Consider the following 26,633-nt stretch of genomic DNA (forward strand, 5'->3'; position numbering starts at 1 on the left):
AGACAACTGTTGCTAGGACCAAAGCTCAAGAAATTTAAAGACTTTACTACAATGGCTGCCAATATAGATGTATGGTTTGTAATAATAGCTTAGTATTTTCACCAGATGAAAGTGTTCCTCCTTCTATATAAAACTACAGCAATTCAATAGTAAATATCAATAACATTAATTAAAAAAAATCTAAACACTGACAGAGGAAAAAAGAACTAATAATAATAATAATAATAATAATAATAATAATGTGTCTTCCTTTGTAGTAAATAAAACAAATTCAATCCAAACTTTTAAGCCAAGAGTGCCTAGTGCAGTCACTAATGTACTGTAAACTGGTCTAGAACAGAGAAAGATAGATAAAGAGATAGATACTGATAGACTGATTAGCCACTACTGTACAGTACGTCACAAACAACACAGTCAAGGGTTGAACCTCCACACTTCAAATCCTTTCAGATATCTCTCTTTGTGCAGGAAAAAAAAAAAAAAGTTCCCCAATTCAGTTTCAGTGCTAGTTTTCTCTTTGGCCCATTGTTTGACTGTGAAAGATGAGAATATTTGGGCACAAGGTGAATTCAGAGGATTCTGTTTTCATCATTATGATTAGATATTAACTTAAAAAAAAAGTCACTGATTATAATTTGATTTGGTTTTGGTTTATGCTGAAATTGATTTTATTTGTTTTTATTCATATTTTGTAACACTAACCCAAATATGTGGTAAGCTCATTGTTGCTGATATTTTAAAATCTATGATTACAAGGGGAAAAGAGCCGGCAGTGATAAGCCATTTAACGCTGGTGTCTGCAGAGTTGCGTTTTTGATATTTCGGCAAAAAAGCTAATAACTCTGATATCAACAAGGCCTCTGCCGAACATAATGGAACAGAATATGCCAAAGCGTAATCCTGTGGCACATGCCCTCAGAGAACTATACGATGATCATAGTATAACTGGCAAATAATAATTATTACTATTATTATTATAATAATAAAATATCCATCAAAGCAGCTAAAAAAAACCCACAAAAAAAACAATTTTTGGTGATCAGTGCCTATTGTAGGAATTCTCTGTATATAGTGGCTACAAAAGATGATTTGATTCCAAGACTCAATAACCACTTTCTTCTAGAATAATGGCTGGTTATGTGCAAAAGTAGCCAGTGAAACATGGCCGCTGGCTGTTTCTAATTTGCCACCTTGCCTTTAAAGCAAGAACACAGTGGGACGTGTAGTCACATGAAAATTTATACGGAAAAATAAAAAACAAAACAGTTTAAGTCATTCAGAAATAGATTTGAAATGTGACTGTTACCCTCTTATGAAGACCACCAACAGCAAACTACTTTCAAAACTTTCCTAAAAGATTTGAACTTTTTCTTTAAAACCCTTATCAGTCCACCAGACAGACAAAGACAGACAGATAGACAGAAAGCTAGCTAGCTTTAAAAGCATTTTAGAGGACAGGAGAGGGGAGGAGAGCGATCTCATGGAGAGCCTCCGCCTCATTCCTTTACATCATGGTTTCTACGATGGTGTGAGTGGGGGCCTTCATCAGTAGGCCCTTGTTCCCATTGGGGTCCAGGGGACAGGAGAGCTCCTTAGGCCCACGGTGGTCTGCAGGACGGGAGCTGGCTCCACCACGAACCGGGGCTGCCACTGCCTTAATCCTCTGTGGGGAGAAAGGTGGGATTAGAAAACTGAAGGTAAGAAATGGTCAAGTTATAGGGAAAGTAGAAAGGACAACTGATGAGCAAAGTCTTATGAAAAGATGTCAGGATATGTCAGACAGATTGTAACTGAATTACAATCTAAAAGATTCCATTAATTCCACTAAAAGTGAAGTGATGAATAATAGAGAAGAAAGAGAAGAGCTAAACAGTTAACAGCCAGGCACCCACCTCAATGAGCGGCCCATCAGATCGAATGATCTTGATGACAACCACCATGGGGATGCAGATCATAGAAGCCAAGGCCAAAGTCCACCCTACTCCAATGGCCCAGTCAGGATACTGGTACATCTTGTTGTACGTCAATGGCTTGTATTTGACCAAAGAGAAGATAAAGCAACCCTGGATTGGAAGAGGAGCAGAAGTGTACGTTTTTTTAAATGTATTTTTAATTATTTTGTATCTGGTTATTTGGTAATAAATAATAAATAAATTACTGTGTTATACCCAAAGCATAACGTATAACGTGGTGAAATATCTCTAAACTATATGTAAGAAAAGCTCATGATGACACTAGTACAATTTTCAGTGAATAAAAAGTTGTCGATTGTTAATTCAGAGGAAAAAAGTTGAAATTATTTCTCAGAAATGAGAACAAGTTTAATTGATTATCTGATTGATGAAACAACAGTCCTTACCATACACAGTAAAGGAGTGACCACAGTCCAGCTCCATTTCATCCAAGGATTTGGTCTGTAGCCAATCATGTCCTCAATCGCATCATAGAAATTATCAACGCCTGTGGAGATAAAATACTCAATTGGCTTGCCTCCTAACTGTTGTGAAGTACTGCAGCTGAATTCTTACTGAAATCTGTTACTGTCATATTGCTGTAGCACTTCAGCCAATTTAGAGCATTATTTTAAATTGAAAAAAATAAAGAAATTATGATAAAATGATAAAGAAATAAATATTTAAATAAAATAAAATTTAGATGCTATGACATTAGGCCTCATCCACAAATTAGAAATCTGAAGGCTCAAATCCTATCAGTGTAAATTGAACCAAAATTATGGATTCCAACAGCATGAAAGACACCTGCCAAAGTAACTAACATGTCACAGATTACAGACAGGAAATAATTTAGAAAATTTTACTTTTAGACAACCTCATCCTTTATTAATTGTTTGCAGATTCATGATCAGAAATAAGTATATTTTTTCTGACAAGATAGATTTGAGGTGTCTATGCGGACTTTTCTGTTTTAAGCTGTCTGTCTGTCACCTTCTATAACAAAAGTGTACACACAAATAGCTGGGATATTAAATAGGTAGACATTACTAGGTACTTAATCAGTAAACTTGTTGTTGTCTGAATACACAACACAAGGTCATGTTAACTGGTGTTCATTAGAAAAGCATTAATAAAAAAAAGTATTATTTATGTAGTACTCACCATAAACCCAGGCAACAGCTATACATTCAAAGAATGCCACCCACAGAAGGCACACACCGCTTGCTGCATAGTAGTCAAACAGCTGGAAAACATACATGCCACCCTGCAAAAAACAACAACAGAAACACAAAACAAAACACAGACTTAGTTTTAAAATAAGTTTGTTTTTTTTGTTGTTGTTTTTTTAAATTCTCCTCTGTCCAGGTGCATTTCAGGTATTTTCAGTTTTCATCTTGTTACCATGCTTTACAACAGAAAGACCTGTATACCAGCATTACTGTGGCTTTAAGTGTATGGGGTTATACTACAATAAGTACAATAGTGGTTTTCCTTTGCAATGAGTTGGTGTAAGAATGACAAGTGTGACAAGAACACTCAACTATGAAAAACTGTTAATCATACATGTACTAATTTGACTATTATAGGATGCTAAGGTAAATACAGAGTAAAAGTGAGCAGCCAAAATGTCCACATGTACTTTGAGTGTGCACACGTTTATCCATTGTGAGAAGTTAGTCATGGGAATCCTGAACTGAAATCAGGCCAGTGCTGCCATAAAAAGATATTGTCATGGGAACAAGAGGGGGCGTGAAAGAGAAGGGGAGGGAGCACGGGTTGGGGCAGAAAACAGTGATGGGAGGTTGTAAGTACAGAGATAATGTTTAAATGTTGATCGTAGGAGAAAAAGCGAAGTACGAGGATTGCCGAAGAACAAAACAAAAAACCCACCTTGTATAATTACTGACCTGTAGATTCTCATTTAAGTGTTTCTTACTTTGCAGTAATAAAGCAAGAAAATATTGGGCTTTTCCCACCTTTGGTGTAAGGAAAATTGGTCATTATAGATTTCTGTTTTGTTAAACAAAGAAGTGGAACTGGGTTATCAAGGGTCGTGTTCAAGAAAACAAAAATATGTAATTAAAAAACAATTTAAACAAAAAAATGGAGTTGTCAGGCTGATTGTATTAAGTAACTCAGAATTTCTAGTCAGGTTTGAAAATGAGTGATTGCCATCTCATATCATAACATAATTAAACATTTTACCTGATTTTTTCATGTCAAACATTTCTCATGAGTATGGCCCATGGCATACTGGATGTGGCATATTGTAAAAGTATATACACAATACCAGGTACCTGCTGTATCAGGACTGCTGCATTTTTCAAATGAAGGAGAAAGGTGTGCTTCTACAGATATTACTGCAATAATGAGGAACTGCCAGGAGCCTTATGTACAAGTAAAGAAAGGTGAAAAAGACAGAATCAGCTAAGATGAAGCTTAAGGAGGATGAGGATGAGAGAACATTGAGGGAAACTGTAGATAGGTGCTACAAACAAGGTAAATGCAAAGGGAAGATGAAATTAAATGAGATGAAAAACAACAGACAAAAGAAACAGACGGGAACAAGAGAGAAGAAGGAGGAAGCACGAGATTTAGAAAAGCTATATCAAGTCTACTGTATCTATTAATATCAAACGAGGGAAGGGAAGTTCTCATGACTTGACAGTATAAATAGCCCCCTGTCATCTCTTTTGGGATCGACACTAATAGCTGTCTGAACACTGTTTTTCCTGGAGTATTGAGTTGGGAGATGGAGCCTGAAATGAGGTCAGCAACCACAGTGTGCGTATGTATGTATGTATGTATGTATGTATGTATGTATGTATGTATGTATGTATGTATGTATGTATATTTATCAGTGGGTGTAGTGAACATGTGGAGAAATACTGCAGAAATACTGCAGAGTGATTCATTTCTGTTCGAGTACTGTTTTTGTAATTCACAACACATCAGAGTTTGACTGTTTTATAATTTTCTAATGATTACACTGATTCTAAGTGCTCTAAAAGTGCTCTGGCCATGATTGCTGGTGCTTTCTTTTGTGTTCACTTTCCATTGTGTTGTTACCTTGGTAACCATGGTGAGTCCAAGCACGTAGCTGATGCAGCAGATAATAGCGATGAAGACCTCTCTGCGGTAACCCTTCCTTAGGAAGGACGGATACAGATCCACCAGTGATGTGATCTGCCCTTCCACCTCCACAAACTGCAGGGGAACCGAGAGATACAGTGGCATTAATCAAAAAAGGATAAATGCACTAATAAGTATCCAAAATATTTCAGTGCAACTTTTGTTGCTGAGGTTTGGCAGCACTATATGACGTGGCTGCGTAAAATTTCAAACACAGACTAGTCAGTGGCCATTTTAACGAGTGGGTGAAGCGGAGTTGTTATTGTTGGTTCTTTTGAAATTGTGGTACAATGTGTAAAGTGTCTAAGCTTAGAACTCAGGTAAAAAGCAGAAGTAGTTCTATTGTTATTCCCTTATGAGTCTAAAGACAAATATTCAACCACACAAACCACCTCAGTTGTGTGCTATCATGCACCCACTTACAGGGCACGGGTAAGAAATACATTTTGGGTCACTCCATAGCTGAATGCAGCTCTGGCTTACATGCAGTGGCTCCCTGTGGCTTTGATAAAAGCAAAAACAAGGAAAATAATTATAACAATGAATATGGAAAGGAAAAATATAAATTTTCTATATTAAAAAAAGAAAAAAAATCATCAACTAAAGTGTGCATCGTAGCCTACCTCAACAGGGGGTCAATAGCAAGGATATATACACATGATTGCATACGTTTTATTGGTGTTAAAGACGTTCTCGGTCTGTTGATAATAAAGATTATTGCAGAGTGGTGCAAAGATTCAAAGAAAAATGACCTTGAAAGAGTAATGTTTGTGTAATGTAATGTTGTGGTTTTTTTTAACAGTTTCTCCTGAATTTGAAACATAATCTTATATAAATCTTTTTCCAGTTGTCGTTCACCTATTAATTTCACCTATTAATGAATACTATTTGATGACTTTTTGTGTCTATATTTATGCACAGAAACAGACATTTTAAAGCACGAAATATCCAGCCAAAGTCTTTTTCAAACACTACTGTATTTGTGCACAAGCTTCTTCACACACTTGGTTCTGTGGTTGGCCAATGAGCAGTTAAATGTTTTGCTTATGGGAACCTTAAAAATAGCTGACGCCTGTAAGTGTCATCAGCATTTCCTTTTATGGCGAACCTCCTGAAGCTCCAACAGTCACCCATGTGTGAAAGTTTGTTTTTCCTCTAACCTGACTGTCGAGGCCAAGCAGCAGCAGCATAATGAAGAAGAGGATTGCCCAGAGTGTAGGAAAAGGCATCATGGTTACAGCTTTAGGGTAGGCAATGAAAGCCAGGCCTGGACCTGCGGAGGAGAGGGGAAGGGGGTAAGAGCAGAAAGAAGGGGAAGGGGGTAAGGCAACATTAGAACCATATGATAAACTCATCTGATCTGCATCCCTATGGGGGAGAAAAAGAAGCCCCAAACAATGGAGACGCAGAACAGGATATGAACACATCATAAAAAACTGGCTAAATGTTGGGAACAATTATTTACTTTGGTTTTATGACTTTGTATATAGCTAGTATGCACTAACACCAAAGTATATGTAATACACATACTTACCTCTTATGAGCAACACATTATGGCACACTATAAACTGTATACACTCAACACAGCACAGTTTCATATCATTAACAAGGACATATTACACTGAATTCTTACACTAAAAGGAAAACAGAAAAATAAATACAGGTAGAGTATGACATTAAATGCACGCTTTAGTATAATGTAGCTGCAGCTCTGTGGAAGTAAGTAAATCATGAGATAACTTGTAAAGCATTCAGTAAATGGATGCATGTACATTATGTAATGGAATAAAACTGGTACATGGGTTATGTGGAATAAAATTACCAAAAAGACCATACAACACCACAACACTGCAGCAATTCTATGCAAAATATAACCTCAACTGCTAAAGACGGTTCAACGAATTCACCCAAGCCATTTTGCATTCCTGACTGAAATTAGGATGACCCTTTCTATAAGGAATGCAAAAGGACCAATGCAAAACAGCAGCAGATGCAAAATGAGTGGTCAGATAAAGAGCAAACATGTTCTTTTTTTCTGTAGTTTCTTTTTTTTTTTTTTTCTTTTTTTTTTTTAAATGAGGTCTTATTTGACTTGCTACATCGGGAACTATACAACAGAAGTCAAAGAACAGGGAAGCAGCCATAACAGCGAAACAGCATTGCAGCTGATAACAAGATGTGTCAATGTGTTGCATTTTTTGTAGCAAATTATGATGAGGCATCCAACCAAACACCGCGCGTTGACTCAAAAAAACAAAAACAAAAAAAAAACAAAGAAAGAAAGAAAAAAACAAAAACCTTTCCTATACCTGAAACAAACATATGCTATATTAACTCAATGAAATTGATCAGTCATTTCTACAAATACTTCCAAAGCTGCATTTGAATGCCATGTCGTGTGTGCTTACATTCTACTGTGAAAACCACAGTATTCTTTGAGTATTCAGTCAGCACATTCTGTCGTGCACAAAACATTCAAGCATTAGCAGTTAAGGCAGACTTACTTCTGATGATTTGGGGCTTTTCATAACCTGCTTGCCTGAGTTGGCTTGATGAGCATGCAGATGTTCCAATACTTATTATATTCTGCTGTCTACGTAACCTTCCGTGTTCATAGACCCACAAAGGTGGACAAACTTTCTAAGGCATGAAAACCAAGCTGATAACCATGATATGCAGGGTGCTCGACTCAATTCCTCTGACCAACACTTCTATTCTAGTTCCCTGTGGAGCATCAGCCCACTCACCAAACAACACTGATCTCTGAAAGTTCTGCACACCCCACCAATACGTTGCCACTCTAAGTGTATATAAACTGGGCTGGCAGCAAGGACAGTTTCTCTTTTTTTGACATTAGCAGACTGAAAGCTACATTTTGGGTTTTTTTCTTGGTCGATCATGGGGCAGAGATGAAGATCAGAGCATTTGATGATGATATACCAGAAAAAACAAATATTAGTATAGATTTCAAGTTTGTGACTCATCTGACAAAGCTTCATGTGCCAACACATTTGAGGGTGACTTATACCTTTGCACATCTGCTTTTAACATAAATCCTGTGATTCTGTCTGAAAACTACACTTCCTACGCTGAAAAGATGTCGACACTTACAATTCCCTCAAAGCCATTTTCCAAAATATCTCAATCTCACGATGCCGTGAAAACAACTACTCTTTTTCTTTTACCTAAAGTATACTGATAGTCATGCATTCAAAACAAAATCATGTCTTACATGGACAACATGATTGGAGAGGAAAAGAAACCCAAACAGATAAAGGCGCTGGCTCTAGCTACCATGATTAAAAACAACAAATAAATAGAAAGAATCAAGAACCACATATGCCGATGTCACGCAAAAAAAGGAACCACAATAATGGTGGCAGGAATCTCTCGTGTACACAAAAGGAACAATTCAGAACTACATCACGTTGGCACAAGATCCATGTACAATATGACACAGCTAATTCTAAGTGCACTCCGCTACAGTTTTCAACGCGTGCCTAAAAAAGCACAATCGAGTTTCAGATGCATCTCAGCCCCAACTTGTTTCGTTCGAATGAGCGCTAACAAATCAAGTCAATATTTCTACTTTTTGTCAAGGAGTGTTTGATTTCGGAAGCTTTTATATTCTGATGCCGTCATTCAAGATCAATCAGCGAATCCATTCAATTCCAAATTTCAACTCATTTCGAAACTGGACGTGTAGTCGAATTCTCACTCAGGTTTCGTTGCTGTTTTTCTTCATAATTGCTATTGTTTTATTTGTTAACCAGGAAGCAGCGCCCACCATCACTGCCGCCTTTACAGAACCCTCGTACCTGACTCTGCCACATCAGCAATGTCCACCCCTTGCTCTTGTGCCATGAAGCCCAGGACGGAAAATATTGCGAAGCCAGACACAAAACTGGTACCACTGTTGAGGGCTCCCAGCAGCAAACAGTCCCTATGTCACACATATGTCATGAGGAGGATTTGTTAATGAACACACAAGGATCCCTTTAGCCCCCCCTCTCTCCCCTATCGCTAACCCCCTCACTGAAAACTAATGGCTCACCTGTAGCAGTTGTATTTGTACTTGTTGTAGCTCCCCAAGGACGTCATGGCACCCAAACAGATGGCATAGGAGAAGAAAATCTGGGTGCCAGCATCAATCCACACCTACCAAGAAGGAAGTGGGGACAAAAAGGCTGAGGCTTGCTGATGGGGGGGAATTTAAGGGGATTTTGTACAGCGAAGCAAGTGGGATAAAACTGTGTTTCTGGTTGTTTATGAAAAACCTTTTTTGGCTTTTCTTTTGCCACATTTTACAAATCAGTGTGCAGGCATGTGTTTTGTTGCCATTCAACCAAAAAAAGGACAACAGCAATTATATTATTGCGGTCTCATTTCCTTGTAAACCACATGTTCCATTTTTATGAGTTCAACAATTTTGGAATTTAAATTTGGTTCTTTTCTGTATGAACAGCCGGACAGGTATGTGGTCAAACTAGTGAAGGAAAGCTATAACAGTGTTTTCTTGCTCATGCACCTCAGGTTAACACCTACCTCTGGGTCCTTCAGGCGAGTGAGGTCAGGATACAGGTAGAATTTGATGCCTGCAGTAGCACCTGGCAGCGTCACACCACGGATCAAAAGCACAATGAGCATGACGAAAGGGAACGTGGCTGTGATATAGACCACCTATAAGGGGAGACCACAGGTACAGAAGAGCAAGGTCACACATTTCGGAGACAAACTCTAAATGATCCAGTTTGAATTATTTTACTGCCAATATATTAGCTTATCAAATCTCCATCCACAGTAGTTTTATTTTGCCAGCTAGCTGATACTCTGGCTTTATTACAGATAATGGATTTGATCAGTGTGTGAACTTGGGAATATTTTGGACAACAACAGACCACAGGTGGTCCGTTAAATCAATAGCGGTGTACCAGTATCTCTTATGTGGAAAACTGTGACCACATTTGGCCTTGCAGGAGTGACAATAATACAAGAATTACAACTTGGATCAACTAGAAAGTATCAATCAGGTCAGCGCAATCAATAAAGTGTGTTAGGGCTATAAAAAGAGCGGTCTGGGATTGATTGCCTTTGGTCTTGGAGCAAGCTGTTGCTGCTGTTACTGCAGCAGCAATTCAACGTGGTCTGAAATATTCCCTATATTGAAATACCCAAGATTACATTTATCCTGCAATACTATAGAAAAATGTAGAGAAAATACCAATTTATAAAACAGACAGTTTTCACTTGTCAAGGATATATTAGGCTGGAAGTGAACTGTCATTTTTTTAAATTGATGTTGGAATTGGGAAAACTGGCAAGCATAAAATTTCAGCAGCTGTGACAAGGGCCAAATTAAGATGTCTAGACAACAGGGTCAAAGCATCTCAGCAACAAGAGTTCAAGAAGGGTTTGGGCAAAATGCCAAAATGCTCATGGCATTGACTTGTTGTCCAAACTTCTTAGACCTTCCTTTGACCAGGCATCTGTGTAGCATACTAGGAAATGAAGTGTAACATATGAAACCCCCCTCACGCTCTACAGATTTGCTGCAAATGTCTCAGTACCTGTAAAGAACAGGAGAACTTGTGTCTCAACAGGCCAGAGACATTGTTGTAGCACAAGCAGGGGCATACACATTACAACACTAGTGGCTCTTCACTGTAGATATTATATTTAGTAATAAAACAATTGCAATCTACAAATTCTTAGGTAATTTCTTGATGCATGGAAGCACCCAATATCAATTTATCAGAAAAATCCGTAGTGATTTGTCAAGCAACAAGAAATTGTGTTACAACTTTGTCCTCTTTTAGTCACCATTGACTACATTCTACACACAGTAGTGTATTAAATAGTAATATTGTAACATTTAAAACATGAATTATGTCACCCATATTTGCCTTTGTTTAGTTTGAAAACCTATGAGCTTATTTTTGTATTTACACAAGGAAATGTAAACATAGCAAATTGTTCTCCTGGTCAGACCACAAAGGCGAGAAATAAAAATCAGATAAGCATGACCATGCCTTGGATGTTAGCTGAAATTAATGTCCTGTAAAAACCAGGTCCCTGTATTCTAAGAGGAATAAAGAAGTGACGAAGCAATGAACACGAGACACTACAGGATATTTACCTTTCCAGTGGATTTTACGCCCTTCCAGATGCAGAAGAAGCAGATGACCCACACAAGCAGTAAACACAGGGCCAGGTCCCATTTAATCGGGCCGATCTCGTCTATACCACTGGAGATACCGAGTACATTGTGCCTGTAACAATAAATAAATGGGTAAATAAATAAATAAATAATCCTCTGTAGGTGTGTGTCTGCAAGCTGCAGGTTTCATTGCCGACTTTCTACCTCACCTTGACTGAACTTTTACATGACAAAGAATGAACAATTGTTTGTGGTTATGCAAGTGTGCAGGTGTGTGTGGTTTTATGTAACTTACTCCCAGAACTCTGTGACGGGGGAGGTGAAGTTGGAGGCGTTGGCAGCCACCCAGAGGGTTTTGTTCTTGCGGTAGGTGTCCTCAATGCAATGATCAGTGTTCCAGGGCTGATTGCACTTGGCCCAGGGCAGCTCAGGCTGAAAACACTGGGATATAATAAAAAAAAAAAAAAAAAAAAGATAAATGATGACAACTGCATTATTACTATTATTAATAATAATTACTATATTCATGTTCTGGTAGCAGGCTAGTCACTTCTTTATGCAGCTATTGTTGAATGTGTCCCCTGAAAAATGTAAGTTTAGACAAAACTTGCATGGCAGTTAGCTGGTAGTTAAATTAACAAGAATCAAAGATTGCACTACCCGGATGTAAATTCCTCACCTATCTCCATTGTAAATAATACATGCCTGAAACAAGTGGAAAATGAAATGGAATATTCAACAGCTGTCTTTCCCCCCCTCAAACCTACCTGGAACAGGTAGTAGAGGCCCCAGGCCAGGATGACAATGTAGTAGATATTCAGCAGGGACACAATCACAATGGAAGCATAACCAATGCCTGGAGAGAATAGAGCGGTTCAGGGGATTAAACAAGAAGCGGGTCATCAAACTATTAAATCACTATTAATAATTATTAGTTATACTATTACTTTTCTCTGAAATAATATACAACAATTTCAATATTGCCATTTTCTGGCACGTCAACTTATATAAGACATGATATTTTAGTGACTGTTTCCAAAGCCCCGCAATTTTCAACACACAGTTTTCTTGTATAAGAGGAAGAGGTTTAATGCTGATGTTTGATTGGCCACAAAAGACGACGAGACCAGTGGCAGAGATGTTCAAAAGAAGGAGAGAAAAAAAAACAAAACAAAGATTTGAATCCTAAGCAAAACTCTATGGGAAATTTGTGTAAAGCACAAGATGGCAGTGGTTGAATATATAATACACCATTTTAAAAATAGTTTTAAAATGTAAAAAGAAAAAAAAAAAAAAAAAAAAGAGAACTGAAAATTGCAAACTTGGATTTCACTAGATAAAAAGATTTCTACAAGCCAGTCATTGCATCCTCACAAGTTTGAGTCTCAGTGATACTTCCTGTTTTTAATGGTTTTGTGCACTAAGTGTTACATGCGCTTAACAGAATTTACAGTGCAAACTGCAAGATTTGTACATCTGCAGAAAAGTCAGCAGTATCAGATCCATTTTTTTACAAAATAGCTAGTCCTTATAAAATGATATCACAAGTACAGGACAACATTTACCCAATACAAGGTCTAAAGCAATCATTTATTTCTTTTTTAACCTTCAGTTTTAATTATAGTGCATCTAATATGTTTAATATCAGCTAAGATTCATTGCATCAGTACTGGCCTTGAATGACTTGAATAAGCTGGTGGTAAACACATGAGTTGTGTGTGCACTCCTGTGTGCTCTTATGCACTACACAAGGATATGAAGGGAAGAAAAACCCCAACCCTTGCTTCAGATGAGAACAGATGTTGAAACTGGGATTTGGACCAAGATTTGGACATGGATTAGATTTTAGTTTAGAGGTCACCGACGGTCCTCGTAAGTATATCAGAAAAAGCTTTGTATTGCTTTTGTAAACACAGCCGACTGAGGCCACTCATACAAATTAATGTCCTTCTACGTCACTGGCCTTCTGTGTGTGTGTGTGTGTGTGTGTGTGTGTGTGTGTGTGTGTGTGTGTGTTGGTGTTGTGAACTGCCTGACTAAATTCTAATTTGCAATCTGTGTCTGTGCGTGTTAGTGTGCTAATGAATGCATGGAATATTTTAACATTGTATTATGTTATTTTAATCACTGAGCTAATTGGCAGCGTCATAACCTCTATATGTCTAAAAAACACAGACATGCACATGCTCACAAGATACACACAAACACTTGGATCACATGGTACGCTGCAAATCAAAGAGCTGTGCCCTCCTCCATGACGTCACATCTTGCGTTCATCTGCTGACCTTAGAAGCCCTCATTTTATGAATAACATATCACAACGTTGCCACCCATGTGTTTTACCAAGCTTTGTTTCAAATCAAATAAGGCCAAGTTGTAATTTTGTTTACCCTCACTGACATTGTGTTCATGTTCTGTTTAGCCACAACAACTCAATGACAGTTTTATTCTTCAAGCCCTCATAACTTTCAGTTTACACAGAAGCAGTAATTTATTTGTGTAAGAGTGCGAGATGCAGTCTATAGTTCTTGCTGTTTTTCTATTCCTTTCTAATACTATCTAATACTGTCTAATACTATCTGCTCCGTTTTTATTGGCCTCTCTTTGGCCTTAAAGCCAAAAAATGCCATCAACACTTCAAATTTCTGAATCCAAGCTAATCACATCACATTTCACTTTAAACCCACAACATAATATATTGCAACAACAAATACCAGTAAGTCCATATTATATTTGATAATTTTTTGCTTGGATTTTCTCCCCTTGTTTATAATGTTCTTTTTATTTTTTCTAAGTCTTGTAGTATAGACCTTTCGCTTCTGTTTCACTCATATCCTCTATTTTGTCTTTTGCTTTTACCATGCTTTGTTTCCCCCCCTGTCTTCCTCTAATTCCCTCACTCTCATCATCTCTTCTCCATTCAAACCTCTCTCCTCTGTTAAATCCCTCTCCACCTTTTCCTGTTTTTTGTCAATCCATCTGTCTGGTCCTCAGATCTGTGCTCTGCCTTTTTCCCCTCTCTCTCTCATCATCTCTCTGATGTGTTGCTGCGCTGTTGCCATAACAACGTGTGATTCAGGACACTTTGTACACTGTCTTGAGAGTGTGTGTGTGTCTGTCTGTCTGTCTGTCTTTGATATCCATGTACAAGACTGCAAGAGGATAATGTGTCTGAAAAGAAGAAAGATTGTGTATTTATGTGAAAGCAAGAATAGCAGGACAAGTAAATAATTAAGATCATAAGAAAGAAATGAATGTGTTTATAGCTCTGAACTGAAGCCACGAATGCATTTCAGAAATAATGACTGTTAATGTGCAATTGCTGAAGATGGAGCAGTATAAATATTACAAAAAAATGACTATTCAGAATTGAACAGACAGGGAGGAATACATTAACCTTATTTGGCTGGTAGTGAACAGGAGGAGAGGGGGAGGTGAGAAGAACAGTGAATGAAATGAAGAAGGGGAAGTGGAGATGCCCAGGACAGAAGGACAGGAGGGAAAAATAATATATAAGACATTTAATAACAGGAGGAGAAAGAAGACGTTAGAATTAAAAAAGAAGAAGAAAAAGAAAAAAGAAAAGACTTGAGCTCAGTAAAGTGGAAGAAAATAACTACAGAGGACCTGTCAGAGTACACTGAAGAAATGCCTCTTGGCAGGTGTGAGCCAGAGAAGGTTAAAGCACAATAGAGTCCTCAGTATGTTGGTGTACCAGTGCAGGCTTGGCTGCCTGGTAACGGCTGCAGGGTAAAGTCTCAGCAGCCTGATTGGATGAAAACCTGGTGTGACTCAGCCTTATGTTACACAGCCATTTCTCAGTGGAAAAAACAGAGGTCTGGAAAAATTCAAAGTCTCGGATTGGATATGGAAAGTACTCTGCACTCAGTCAAATTGGCGGGCTATCAAAAGAAGGGGAAGTAAGTGAAGCTGAACTCACAGGTACAAGTGCAGGTGCAGGTGTATGGAAAGAAAGTTTTTTTAAGTCAATAACTGGAATTTTATGATCATTATAATACCCAAGATTTCAATGAAATAGTTATAGTGATGTGTCTGAAATTACTGATTCAACAGCAGTAAGTAATGGGTTTCCTTGAGGAAAGTCCTCATGAGACAAGTTACACCCGAGACAGAGTTAATTAGGGTGAATACTCCATCTAACCACCACCATAATCTCCAGTTTCTTTATTTTAGAACTGATATCGTGGGCACCTATAATATGATTCCTAAGAAAAAGCTCATTATTTGAGCAGGGAGGATCTAATTAGGGACTACATACCAGTAAAGATGGGACAGAGCTTCTCCCAGCAGGTAATGCCACCCTCAGAGGTGAACTGACCCAGGGCGACCTCCAGGAAGAAGACTGGCAGACCTCCACCAAACAGGAAAATGAAGTAGGGGATGAGAAATGCACCTAGATGGGGAACACAAGGGAAACCATTAACCTAAAAATATGACCCCCATGAGTTGACATAAATTGTTGCAGCATTTGAAAGCCTTACCTCCACCATTTTTATAGCAGAGGTATGGGAAACGCCAGACGTTCCCTAAACCAACAAAACCCCCAGCAACAGACAGAACAAAGTCCAGCTTGCTGGCCCACTTCTCTCGCTGGGGGTGCTTGCCCTCTGCTTCATCTTCAGGCCGGGTGCCAGGACTCTTACCGGGAGATGGTTTCAGAGTGTCCTTATGGAAGTCTTTCAGACACTGAAGTTTCTCTTTTTGAGCCATTCTATTGAAACAGAAGACAAAGAAGAGATCAAGTCAAAGCTGCATTCATGAAAAACAAAAACAAAAATATTATTAATGTATAATAATTAAAATATATATATTATTTTTGGTGCCTTCTTTCATGAATGCACTGCATTTTTACTGAACGATTGAGACTGAGTTTTTCAGTTGTGGCAAGGGACTGAACTGGAGACAAAGAACTGTGAGACTAAACACATTAGCTGAGGCAGGAAAACTGCTTAACAGTTGCTTAAGATTCAGGAAGTTGTAAAATTATCATCTGCTTCACAAACCATCCCACTGAATGGCTATTATCAGTTGTAATCACTCCCACAGGCATTACCAGCAGGTTATGCACCCACTCATAAACCATCAGGTTAGGCATCCTCCATTTTTGTCAGTTCTAAGAAGAAAATGACCAAGAATATTTAGGAGACCTCCTGTGGTCATGTAAATAAGTGCATAAAAAATTATCTGTTGGATACATGAAACTGATTACTGACAAAAAACAAACAAACAAACAAACACCCCAAAAAGAACTGTATATCTTTTTTTTTTTTTAATGCTCACCGAGAGGTTTTGTTGCCTAATCCTTACTAAATAGCACATGAAAAAGAAAGCTGGTAAAAATAAACAGTTCAATTTGAATGCATTTTGTTCAAATGAAAGCTAAAACTGATCAGAGTCAAGATAAAAAGATTTGAATATATGGTAACACGTTTAAGATGAAACCGTAAAACTAGTCTTCCTTCTTCGGCACTTCCTCATTGAAACTATTTAATATGGCGCTGTGATTGGCTGAACATTATAAGGGTTACGATGACAACTGTAGCTGTAAATTTCCATTCAGCAATGACAATGAGGGACACAAAGACAGTCGTGGAAGAGACTGACATACTTAGTAGTCAGCAGATGTCTGTCACTGTGGAAAATGCCACATCCCTCTCTTTCCATGTGCTAGGTTGCTGCACCCTCTAGTTCTTTGTCTTCATCTTTCAATCTTATTGTGTCTTTCAGGATGATATTTACAGAAGGTAAAACTGAGGGAAAGACTACTTTTCAGTGGCTATCTGCAGATACAGGCTTTGTTTCCAGTTTATATTTACCTGGATATTTAAATTAAAGTTGTTGGGTTTTTTCTCCCTTGCTTCTACCAGACCCAGGAATGTTAGTCAGAATGCATGATTCTTATGTTTGAATCAGATACAGCATGGAAGTATTTCACTTTAGTTGCACCTACAGCTTTTTTGTTTGAATTTGTTTTTAAATTGGACACAAACTGTGGTCAAGTGACTGGACATGAACGGTTGTCATGTTCAGTGTAACATTTCTTTAAAGGCTTTTATTGCAGAGTAAGGTGTTGATGCCAGCGTCACTGATATCATTTCATCTCACCTGTCTAGGAAGCTAAATCAGGGTCAAATGTTTTATTCATTTGAAAAAGTGATTTGAAACTGAAATTCTAAGTTTTGAGATATACATATATATCGTTGTTTGGAGAGATTGGGGGTGGGGTGGGGTTGTTACTAGTTAGAAATGAGCATTTTGGTTAAGGATGGCCACCACTCCTTCATGAGATGTTGCTGGCATGCTGGCAGCAGCCAGCAGGTATGAAACACTGTTTTTGATTATCCTGTGACCAACTGCATTGATGGGTGAATGCTTGTAACGTATTGATGTACACTAAGGTGGGTAAAAATTTACCCCAGCAAGAGAGTTATCCGTTATCTGAGCGGCTTATAGATCGCTAAGCCGCAAAAGCTATGAAGTCTGAAGAGAAACCTAAGATTATTTGTGTGTGTGACTAGAACTAAAGGGAGGCACACTCACACTGAAACAAAAGGAGAAACTACTGTGTTTTTTAATAGCAGCATTAAGCAGTAGCCTACAAATCTTATAATGAACACAAACTAACTAATGGAAATAAGTTAGTAAATCAATGATTAAATCAGGCACATAAAGGATCATTCCTAGCCTCTTGTTAATTTAAGACTAGTGTATTGGTGTTTGGCATCAGCAGATATCTTCAACCAAGGTAGAATTGGGAAAAAAAAAAAGCTGTTCATGCCTAAATACTAGCTTTTTCTGCCAATATTTGGTTGACTAAGTACAAACAGCCCTGTACAATACCATCTCTCATTTCAAACAAGTTAATGATTTCACAGTTAGTGACACATATATTTATCTTCATGAATAACTTCCTATAGTAAGTTAATGAGTAATGCTAGGAGGAGAGAACTGGCTTTTTGTGCATATATTGTGTGAGTGACTTTCTGCTAGGAGAGACAAAGGACCCCTAACAGCACTAGATATGTGACATTATACCTGTATATATTTGGATTAAGATATTAAATTGAAAAAGGAAACCAGCTAGTAGACAAAAGAGGAATTCACGTGATACTGCAATGTGCTCTGTTGTGTTGCAACATCACAGGAATTAATGCAATAAGCTGAATAAACTGACTCAGGGAGTGAAGCCATTTGCCTAAAATAGCTAGGGTGAAGTTAAATCAAATACATAAAAAGAAAAGCACAACAAGATTAAAATGTTTAGCTGGGATGTACTGTGTACTACCAGTTCTTTTGGAAATTACTAGTGTAGTAGTTGGGAATCATCCAGTAATAAAACAGTTTGACAAATCGGGCACTTCTAGTATCAACAACATGCTAAAAAGCAAGGGAAAGTGGCATAGGTGCATTTGAAGTATTCTAAAGTCCCCAAAAATTGGCAGGTACATAGGTACTTTGACGATTTGATGATTAAGCTTTTGGGGGCCCCAACAGTCTTGTGGAAGTGTAAAGTATAATGGACGGCCTAAGACATTGTACATAGCATATATGTAGTACAATCTATTGAGCTTTGTGCAAGGAGTTTAACTTGTGAAGTGAACAGAATTATATCCTGAAATGACCTTTTTTGTCCCCAGTCAGGTGCTGGTGAACATGTAGGAATAACTTGCTCGCCAAGTGTTTTAAGTCATTTGTGCACAGGAATACACTGACAGGAAGGCCATTGTTTTCTGATTCAATTCATCATGTTGTTAAACTTACAAAGCCATACGAAGACAAACACATACCTTCAAGTTCCCAGCAGGGCCAGTGAACAAACTTCCTTGTATTAGGAAAGCGTGTAGAGGATCAAAAGTAATTCATCGTTTTGCTGCAGGGGAATGGCCTATGTTTAATGATTTGTAACTTTAAGTACTTTACAGTGAATGTAAAGTGACGCAGTGACAGTCAGTTGCTGAAACAGCCAGAATCACCTCTCATGTTTTGGAGGGAATTGCAGAGTAGCTTAAAATAATTTTTAAAAATAAAGACTTGACAGTTATATTAGTACTACTCCCCAATTTTCAGCTAGGAAATCATTAAAATCTCAAGAATTATGAATAGCATTTAGCTTGTCCGTTATGATCGCTAGCACTAGCTCCTTTAACTAGAAATGTTACTGTGCTGAATTCCAGTGAGTACAATTCGGTCAAAGCTGAACGATTTGTTGAACAATTCTTTTGAACTAACTGATTCTAGTGATTCAGCATACTGCAATGAATCGTCTTGAACATCACTGGAAAACAGCATCTGATGAGAATGTTTCCTGGGCGCTTCTAAGATTAGATCTTCTAGGCACATTAACTGCGTTTAAATCCTGGGGCTGACCGAGAACACTCTGAAGTGATGTGTACTCAGTCTGCCCTGGGAGTGCTTCAGGACTTCACAGGAAGAGATAGCTTTACCTCTCTGCCACATCATCTATCTTGTGTAGTCTGCTTTCACTACAGACTTGGACCCAGATAAGTGGTGGAAAACAGAAGTAATTGAGTGGTGACCATGTGTAGCTGTAGATTTAGCTGCTCAGGTGGTTCATCCCAAGAAAAAGGCATCATTTCAAAGAGACTGAACCCAATCTGTTCACGGGAATGTTGCTATTCCACAATTTCCTACAACATGACTCCCACGGAGTTAGACTGGCCTTGGAAACCACTATGAATTGTGGGATGATTTAAAGTTCAGGCCAAAAGTTTTGTGCACAACAGAGAACCATTGTGTGTGAGGGTGGACCTCACTGGACCCAGACTCTGGATATGCATTCAGTGACTTCACATATTTACTACAGTCCCAAAGTACTTACATAACACACTCTCCTATTTTGAGACCATGTACATTTCCACTGGGCTGGCTGCAGCTGCCCGTTACATCCACTCTCCTCTTTATTTGCCTCACATTTCTTTTACTCATCCCCTGCATATTTGTTTTCTTTTTTCCTCGCCCATATTTTGTCTTCTGTTAAAGTCTTCTTTTACGCTCATCACATTGTGCTTTTAACAAACATGTCAATATTAGATATTTCATTCATTTCAAATGAGCTATTTAGGCTATTCAGCCTATTAGCTTATGAGCAATGAATAGAATTATTGGATTTAGGGCTTAAGGATGACAGATTCAAATATTTTACCAAAGACTAGAGATAAGATTGGACGTTTCAGTAACAAAATAATCAACAGCAGTCTTCCAAACACAGTGAGATGCAACACAAAACCAGCTGTCCTCTGCCTTTCCAATTCCCATTTTCTCATCATCTTGGTTGACCTCCTTTGCTTTTAGTTTTTCTACATTTTCTTCATTATACATCCTTCATGTTTCAACCCCCCACAGGGCCTTTCAGAAGTCTCGACCCTTTACCCCCACCCCCACACTTTATTTCCACAGCTTGCTTCTGCTGCCCCCACCCCCTTTTCTTGTAATCACTCACCCTTTTCCTCCTGGGTCACTTTTTAAATCAGCTTGTCCTTGTTTGCAAATTTTCTGTTGTTTCCCTCCAATAGCTACCTTCCCTCTTAATTTTACTATGGTTATTTTCTACAAGGCACTCCTTTAGACACTCTTGTTTATTTACAATTTTCCCCCATTAATGCTACCTCACTTTGCATAAGTACAGACACTTCTCGATGCTCTTTTCTCATTTTCATTTCAGACAAATAGAAATGATCATACAAAACTTGTAAAAGAAAGACAGGAAAAGAAACCGAAACACAGAGTGAATATGAGTAAAAAAAGAGTGAGAAATAGGTGGAACATAGGGACAAAGGAAAGAGTGACTGAAAGCTGTTAAAGATTAACTTGGATGGGGAAAGCTGAAAACACAATGGCATGAAGACAAAAAGAAACAATGAGGTCCGTGTACACATTTGTTACTAAAAATTAATCATGCTACAGAAGGTAACGGCATGTGAGAGTCACATGCAGACAAATACAAAAATAGATGTTGGGCTGATGGACCAAAAAAGAGACTAAAGGCTTTTCTTTGAACACCAAGAATCACAAGAAGTATGAGCATGTGAGGCAACAGAAAGTTATCAAAAGTTACCAAAAGGCTTATCAAGCTACAGTTAACACTCACTGTCGGTTCTGCTAACATTTTTTTTCCACTCTAGTTCTGCAAACTATAACAGGTCAGTGGAGCTGAGCTTCAATTATTCACATACTGCAAATATGTATCTAACAATTAAACATTCAAGAACTTCAAAGATTATGGCTTGTTTTAGTGTCTCTGTAATTTCAACGTTTTGCCCAAAACTTTGGTCATATTTTGGTTTTTAAGAGATTCCTGATAAGCTGAGGTTTATTATGAAAGAATAATGCAAGGTTTTAACCGAACCTTTCGTCATAAACGTTTCGGTTCACAGATTCAAAATTGCATGTCCAGCAGATACATTGTAAATTCGTTGTTTTCATTTTTACCCCTCAGCTGTAAAAGGCCAATGGGGTATTGTCGTCACCTCAACAGACTGGCACTGTGGACACCCAAGTTTGTAAATGCAATAACTTGAAAATAAGGCGACGTAGGAGTTTCAAATTGATACCATAGGTTTGTCTACTAGGAGACTGAAGGATAGCACTTGAAGCTCTATTTTACTCATTATAGTATTCACAGGAGTTTAATTATTGATACGGTCCCTGCCACCACAAGAAGCGAATAAACCCTAGCTTATCTCCCTTGTCTTGAGGGTTTTTTTGCAACTTCCACCATATTCATCAAGTCTACAGAAGTATTGAGTTCAAGTTCTCTGGAATATATTGTGCAAAAATTTTTTCTCAGTGTCTTGTTTTGATTAATCATTTCTTTGGGAATCTTAAAAGAATCCTAAATTTCTACATTTCCTGGTAAACTGGATTGTTAGCCACAAGGTGATGCTGATCTTTTATCTTCTGTCAGTTATCTTGCATGAAATGTATTAAAGTCAATCACCATGATAACGCATGCACATATGCAATTTTCATCAGCCTGATATACAAATATATAAGGTGTTAATCACTATCGTTGTCGTTTTCACCTTCAATAGCCAAGATAAATAAGATCTTTCAAAGCTGTCAATGCTTTTTAAATAAATGTTCAAACTGAGACCTCAACACATTTATACAGTCATACAAGATTAATGGGGCAGCTCCAACAGCAATGAGCTCATAGTGAACTTACATAATGGTGTGAATTTATGTTGCTTACCGGTTCAAGTTGGTTAATATTTAGTGCGGCATGTCTGATGTCAAGGCCACCTGATCATAAATGTTTGATATCAGCACATGCAATGCAACAGTTTATATTTTCATCCTCCACGTCAGTATAGGTTTGCACCACCTTTCTCAGATTTAATCTGTAAAAAGTGCTGTTGTCACCATGACTAAGATTTTACTAATATGCACATGCATGCACACATACGTGAATGTACACAAACACACACATGCGTGAATGCACGCACACATGCACGCACGCACACACACACGCACGCACGCTCCACTACCCTCAGATTACTGACTTAATAAATCATTTAACAGCAACAGCCTACAGTTGACACGTCAGCTTTCAGCAGTAGTTTGTCAGACAAGGGAACAACAAATTCCCACTACATTTTCACTTACATAAATGACTATTATTTACAATACAACAAACATATTAAAATTGAAATATACTTTGCAGATTAGATATTAAAACACAAATATAAAAGACAAAGACAAGCGTGATGTAAAATCTAAGAAGTGCATCTCTGGACAGGCTACAGTGTTTCCCCACACACAGAAATTCTTTTTATTAGTCATTTACTTATTTTTTTTTTTACATCCAAGAGGACAACACAATTCAAAATCACTTCACTACAGAAACATCACCTCTCTTAATTTGAAAAGATCAGTCCCTGCTAACCAGCTAGCTCTGACATTATCCTGAGCTTCCAGTGCTATTCGAGAGTTTCACACATCAAACTCAGCACTCAAACTCACGTGCCTTTTAAGCCTGTTAAGACCCATAAACTGTCACATGTGTAGGGGTCTTTTGCAGGCATTTTAAGCTCATTATGTGCACTCTCGTTCTTTATCACTCCAACCCACCGTATTAACATCACTCCTGACATTGTTCAAAGCTCCACTGTCCCTCATCCCACATGATACCGATGACAGCATCAAACATGTAACTGACTGAAAAGTTTGCCAGCTTTCATAAAAAGACATGAGAATGAGGGTATATGATTCTGATAGACTGAACCACTGAACACTTCTTGATTTTCATAAATTTTTACAGCCCCTTGAAATTAGTCACTTGCCAGCAGACTCAGTTACACGAGATTTTTGCCTACATCAGTCAAGATTAAATGAAACTCAAGGCCACTAGCAGAGAAAATACACACAGAAATGTCTCTGTCAAATCCTAACACTAGCCCTATATACCAGTATATTTTCCACTCAGTGTCATTGGGCTCTAAAACACAGAAAACTGCTCCCCTAATATAGTTAAAAGTTAACAAGAACTGGTAACTGACACTTATAAATGATTAAAAAAAGAAAACACTATTAATCTAACCTTGCACTGAAATCTATGGTCTGTGTGGGAGATGTCTCACTGTTTATCAACTGTTAATCAATTCTGTCAAGGCTGAATATCCAATTTCAAACTCAAATAGTATAAATAACTTCATAGATAAGATTTATTTTCTCTCCATTCGGTTTCCTAAACGCTTTGTAAAGGTCTCTTTGTGAAAGATATTCCATTCCAGGTTTTATCATCTTCCTGAGTTAAAAATCCTGGGTAAATTTCCAACTCTGAAACCAACCCAAAAAGGAAATAACTACTTGTTATCAGAACCAAACCCCTCCAAGGCACACTGAGGCTACCAGTAATCATTTTTTTATTCTCTTCCAACCTTTGTAAGACGTCTAAGAGCCCTGTAGTGTAGTGATTTACCCATTCACCTAACACAAGGTCCCCGGTATTGAGCAATCCACTGTAGCGACCCCTTGTGAATAAATGTGAGACCGAACGAAGCGCGTAAGATTAACGTATACAGACGAAAAACGTAATTTCTCAATACTCTAACAATTAAATAGCAATAGGAAGCTAATGATCGCTGCACATGCACTTGTTACTGGAGACGGTAAAATGTCCCCCGTTCATTGTCACAAATAGTGCAGTTACGGAGACAAAATTAAGCGAAGGAGAAAAGAAAGAAAAAGGACGAGAGAGGACGAGAGAGAGAGAGAGACGTTTTAAGGGGAAGCAGCGTGTGATGCTTTCAGAGCGACAAACGAGCATCTCCGCCTTCTCGTCTCACTTCCCCTTTCTTTTTTAGTTCAGCAACGCAATTATTCGAAACAAAGTCTATATATAATAAACCTAAATGACCAAAAATATAACTTCTCATTTGGTTTAAATAATGTGGATATCCAAGGACCTAAGAATAAAGAGACATATATGTATATAAAAAAGAGAGACAAAGACTGTAAGACTCGCGTAGGCTGTAAAAGCAAATAATCAGATAACAGAACTAAATCCGCTGCTCGCCATCCTAAACAAAGACGATTTAAAATAAATAAATAAATAAATAAATAAATACAGCAAGCAAATGGTAGAAATTAATAAGATCCTCTAAAATAAAAGCATCTGACGTAGACATGTGTGAATCCGCGACATCTCACAGATGACAAAGCTACTGATGAAAACAGATAATTGTACATATTCCAATAATACAAAATGACACTGTAGCCATCTGGGTAACACAAGTCCACCAGTGATCCTTCCTAAACGCTCGCTCACCGACGAGGGGAGAACAGCCTTCACCCAAATCTACCTCACAGCTTCCTCACAGATCTTCACCCGGACATCTCGTGTATACACTGCCATCAGTAAAACCAGCAATAATAATGAAACACATGCGATGGATTTAACTTAGAAATGGACAAGAACTTTTTTCTGTTCCTCGGGGTTTAAAAGGAAAGGTTTCCATTCAGACACAAAATCGAAATAAGTATAAACATCAAAAATCGTAATTTGATATTTTAGAAAAAATCTATAAGAGAATGCATGTAAGATACACCATCATCTCTCCGTGAAATATTTTGTAGGTGTGCAACGAGGGTGCATTTTGTCTTTACCTGCAATGTTGATGTGCTTTCCTCTGTTATTTTGTCCTTTTAATGTCCTTTGAGCGCCGTCCCTTGTCCGTTTCGTCTTGTCCGTGACCTCTTGAGTCCGTTAGAGCGACTGAGGACTGAACGCGTCGGGAGCCTATATTTAAGCCTATTTATAAGCTTCTCTTCCTGACCTTTGTCTCTTAAAACTGGGGGACCAGAGAAGCAGCAGCAGTGGAAAATCACCGGCTTGCCTCCTCTCTGAGCAACAGGAGAGGTCTATGGTGCCTTCAGGGTGCAGCAGCACACTCGGATTTTTTGTGAAGGCAAACTGCGCGTTTGCAAAGCATCAGGAAATGAATATAGCCATTTACTAGCTAGTAGTTATGATCATATTTATGATAATAGTTTAAATTAAGCAATTTTTCCATGTTCTATCTGGGAATTGTTGCTAAATTAGGCTATACTTTGTTTCCTTTGTTTGTTTGTTGTTAGAGTTATTGTTACTTCAACCAGCATGCCTTTAAAGGTTATGTTGGGCCATCCAAAAAAAAAAAAGTTGGTGTTTACAAGCATCACATGCAGCATTAATAGATATTAAAGTGCCAAGTTCTCCATTTAGTCTATGTCTTATCCGCCTCTCACGAGCACGCGCTCAGATTTTCGAGCGCGTTCTTGAATTAGCTCCACTTCCCCACACGCGGCCGAGGACAGGCGAAGAAGTGCACGTGTGGAAATAAACGATCTCTACGAGATAACACCTTTTGTGGTAACACAGATTCAGCAGCTCTTTTTAATGTGTAGCCACATTTTTATTATTTATTTATTTATTTCATTTTATTTTTTTTATTTTCACAATAGAAAAAAAAACGTTATCACAAACAAATCAAGCTCAAATCTAAATCGAAACTAACTTGCCTGACAGAGTTTTTGTTGTGAATAAAAAGATGTTTCTGTTATTTTGTAATCCTATGCTTTGATAAGGAACTGATAATTGTCTTCCTATATTCTGTATGTTTCCGTCAGACTCTTGATGTACACTATAAAAAACAAATAACTAAAAACTCTAAAAAGCACTTTGAGTGCTCCAAGTAGAAAAGCTCTATATAAGAACCAGTCCATGTATAAGGTTATGGCTCCATATACTTTATCCATATTGGTAAATGGGTTAGGGTGATTGAAGGGTTGTTATTGGTAACTGTTGTTTTGAGGCTAACCTGCCATTAACAAATAGATAAATAACACGTGTTTTGTTTTTTTTTAAT

The 26,633-nt window shown here is 37.9% G+C and overlaps 1 protein-coding gene across 1 annotated transcript; it reads right to left on the reverse strand.

The window, feature by feature from the left end:
• Window positions 1-225: 225 nt before the first annotated feature.
• On the reverse strand, window positions 226-25,665 carry LOC113022171 (sodium- and chloride-dependent taurine transporter-like). The gene is made up of 15 exons (XM_026167302.1): window positions 25,393-25,665; window positions 15,747-15,976; window positions 15,524-15,658; window positions 12,012-12,100; window positions 11,540-11,685; window positions 11,224-11,356; window positions 9,633-9,767; window positions 9,142-9,245; window positions 8,906-9,030; window positions 6,248-6,360; window positions 5,025-5,162; window positions 3,117-3,219; window positions 2,360-2,460; window positions 1,893-2,063; window positions 226-1,663 (listed from the first exon to the last, which is right to left on the reverse strand). The coding sequence occupies exons 2-15, from the start codon at window positions 15,973-15,975 to the stop codon at window positions 1,505-1,507; spliced, it is 1,881 nt and encodes a 626-aa protein (XP_026023087.1). The 5' UTR covers window position 15,976; window positions 25,393-25,665; the 3' UTR covers window positions 226-1,504.
• Between the last annotated feature and the right edge of the window lie 968 nt (window positions 25,666-26,633).

This window comes from Astatotilapia calliptera, chromosome 5 (genome assembly GCF_900246225.1).
Source record: "Astatotilapia calliptera chromosome 5, fAstCal1.2, whole genome shotgun sequence".
Lineage (NCBI taxonomy): Eukaryota > Metazoa > Chordata > Actinopteri > Cichliformes > Cichlidae > Astatotilapia > Astatotilapia calliptera.

Excerpts from the sequence above, each read along its gene's own strand:
- LOC113022171 (XM_026167302.1), bottom strand. The coding sequence starts at position 15,975 with ATGGCTCAAAAAGAGAAACTTCAGTGTCTGAAAGACTTCCATAAGGAC. Across the intron at positions 15,659-15,746 it reads CTGCTATAAAAATGGTGGAG|GTGCATTTCTCATCCCCTAC; the intron begins GTAAGGCTTTCA and ends TTCCCCATCTAG. Across the intron at positions 2,064-2,359 it reads TCACTCCTTTACTGTGTATG|GGTTGCTTTATCTTCTCTTT; the intron begins GTAAGGACTGTT and ends CTTCCAATCCAG.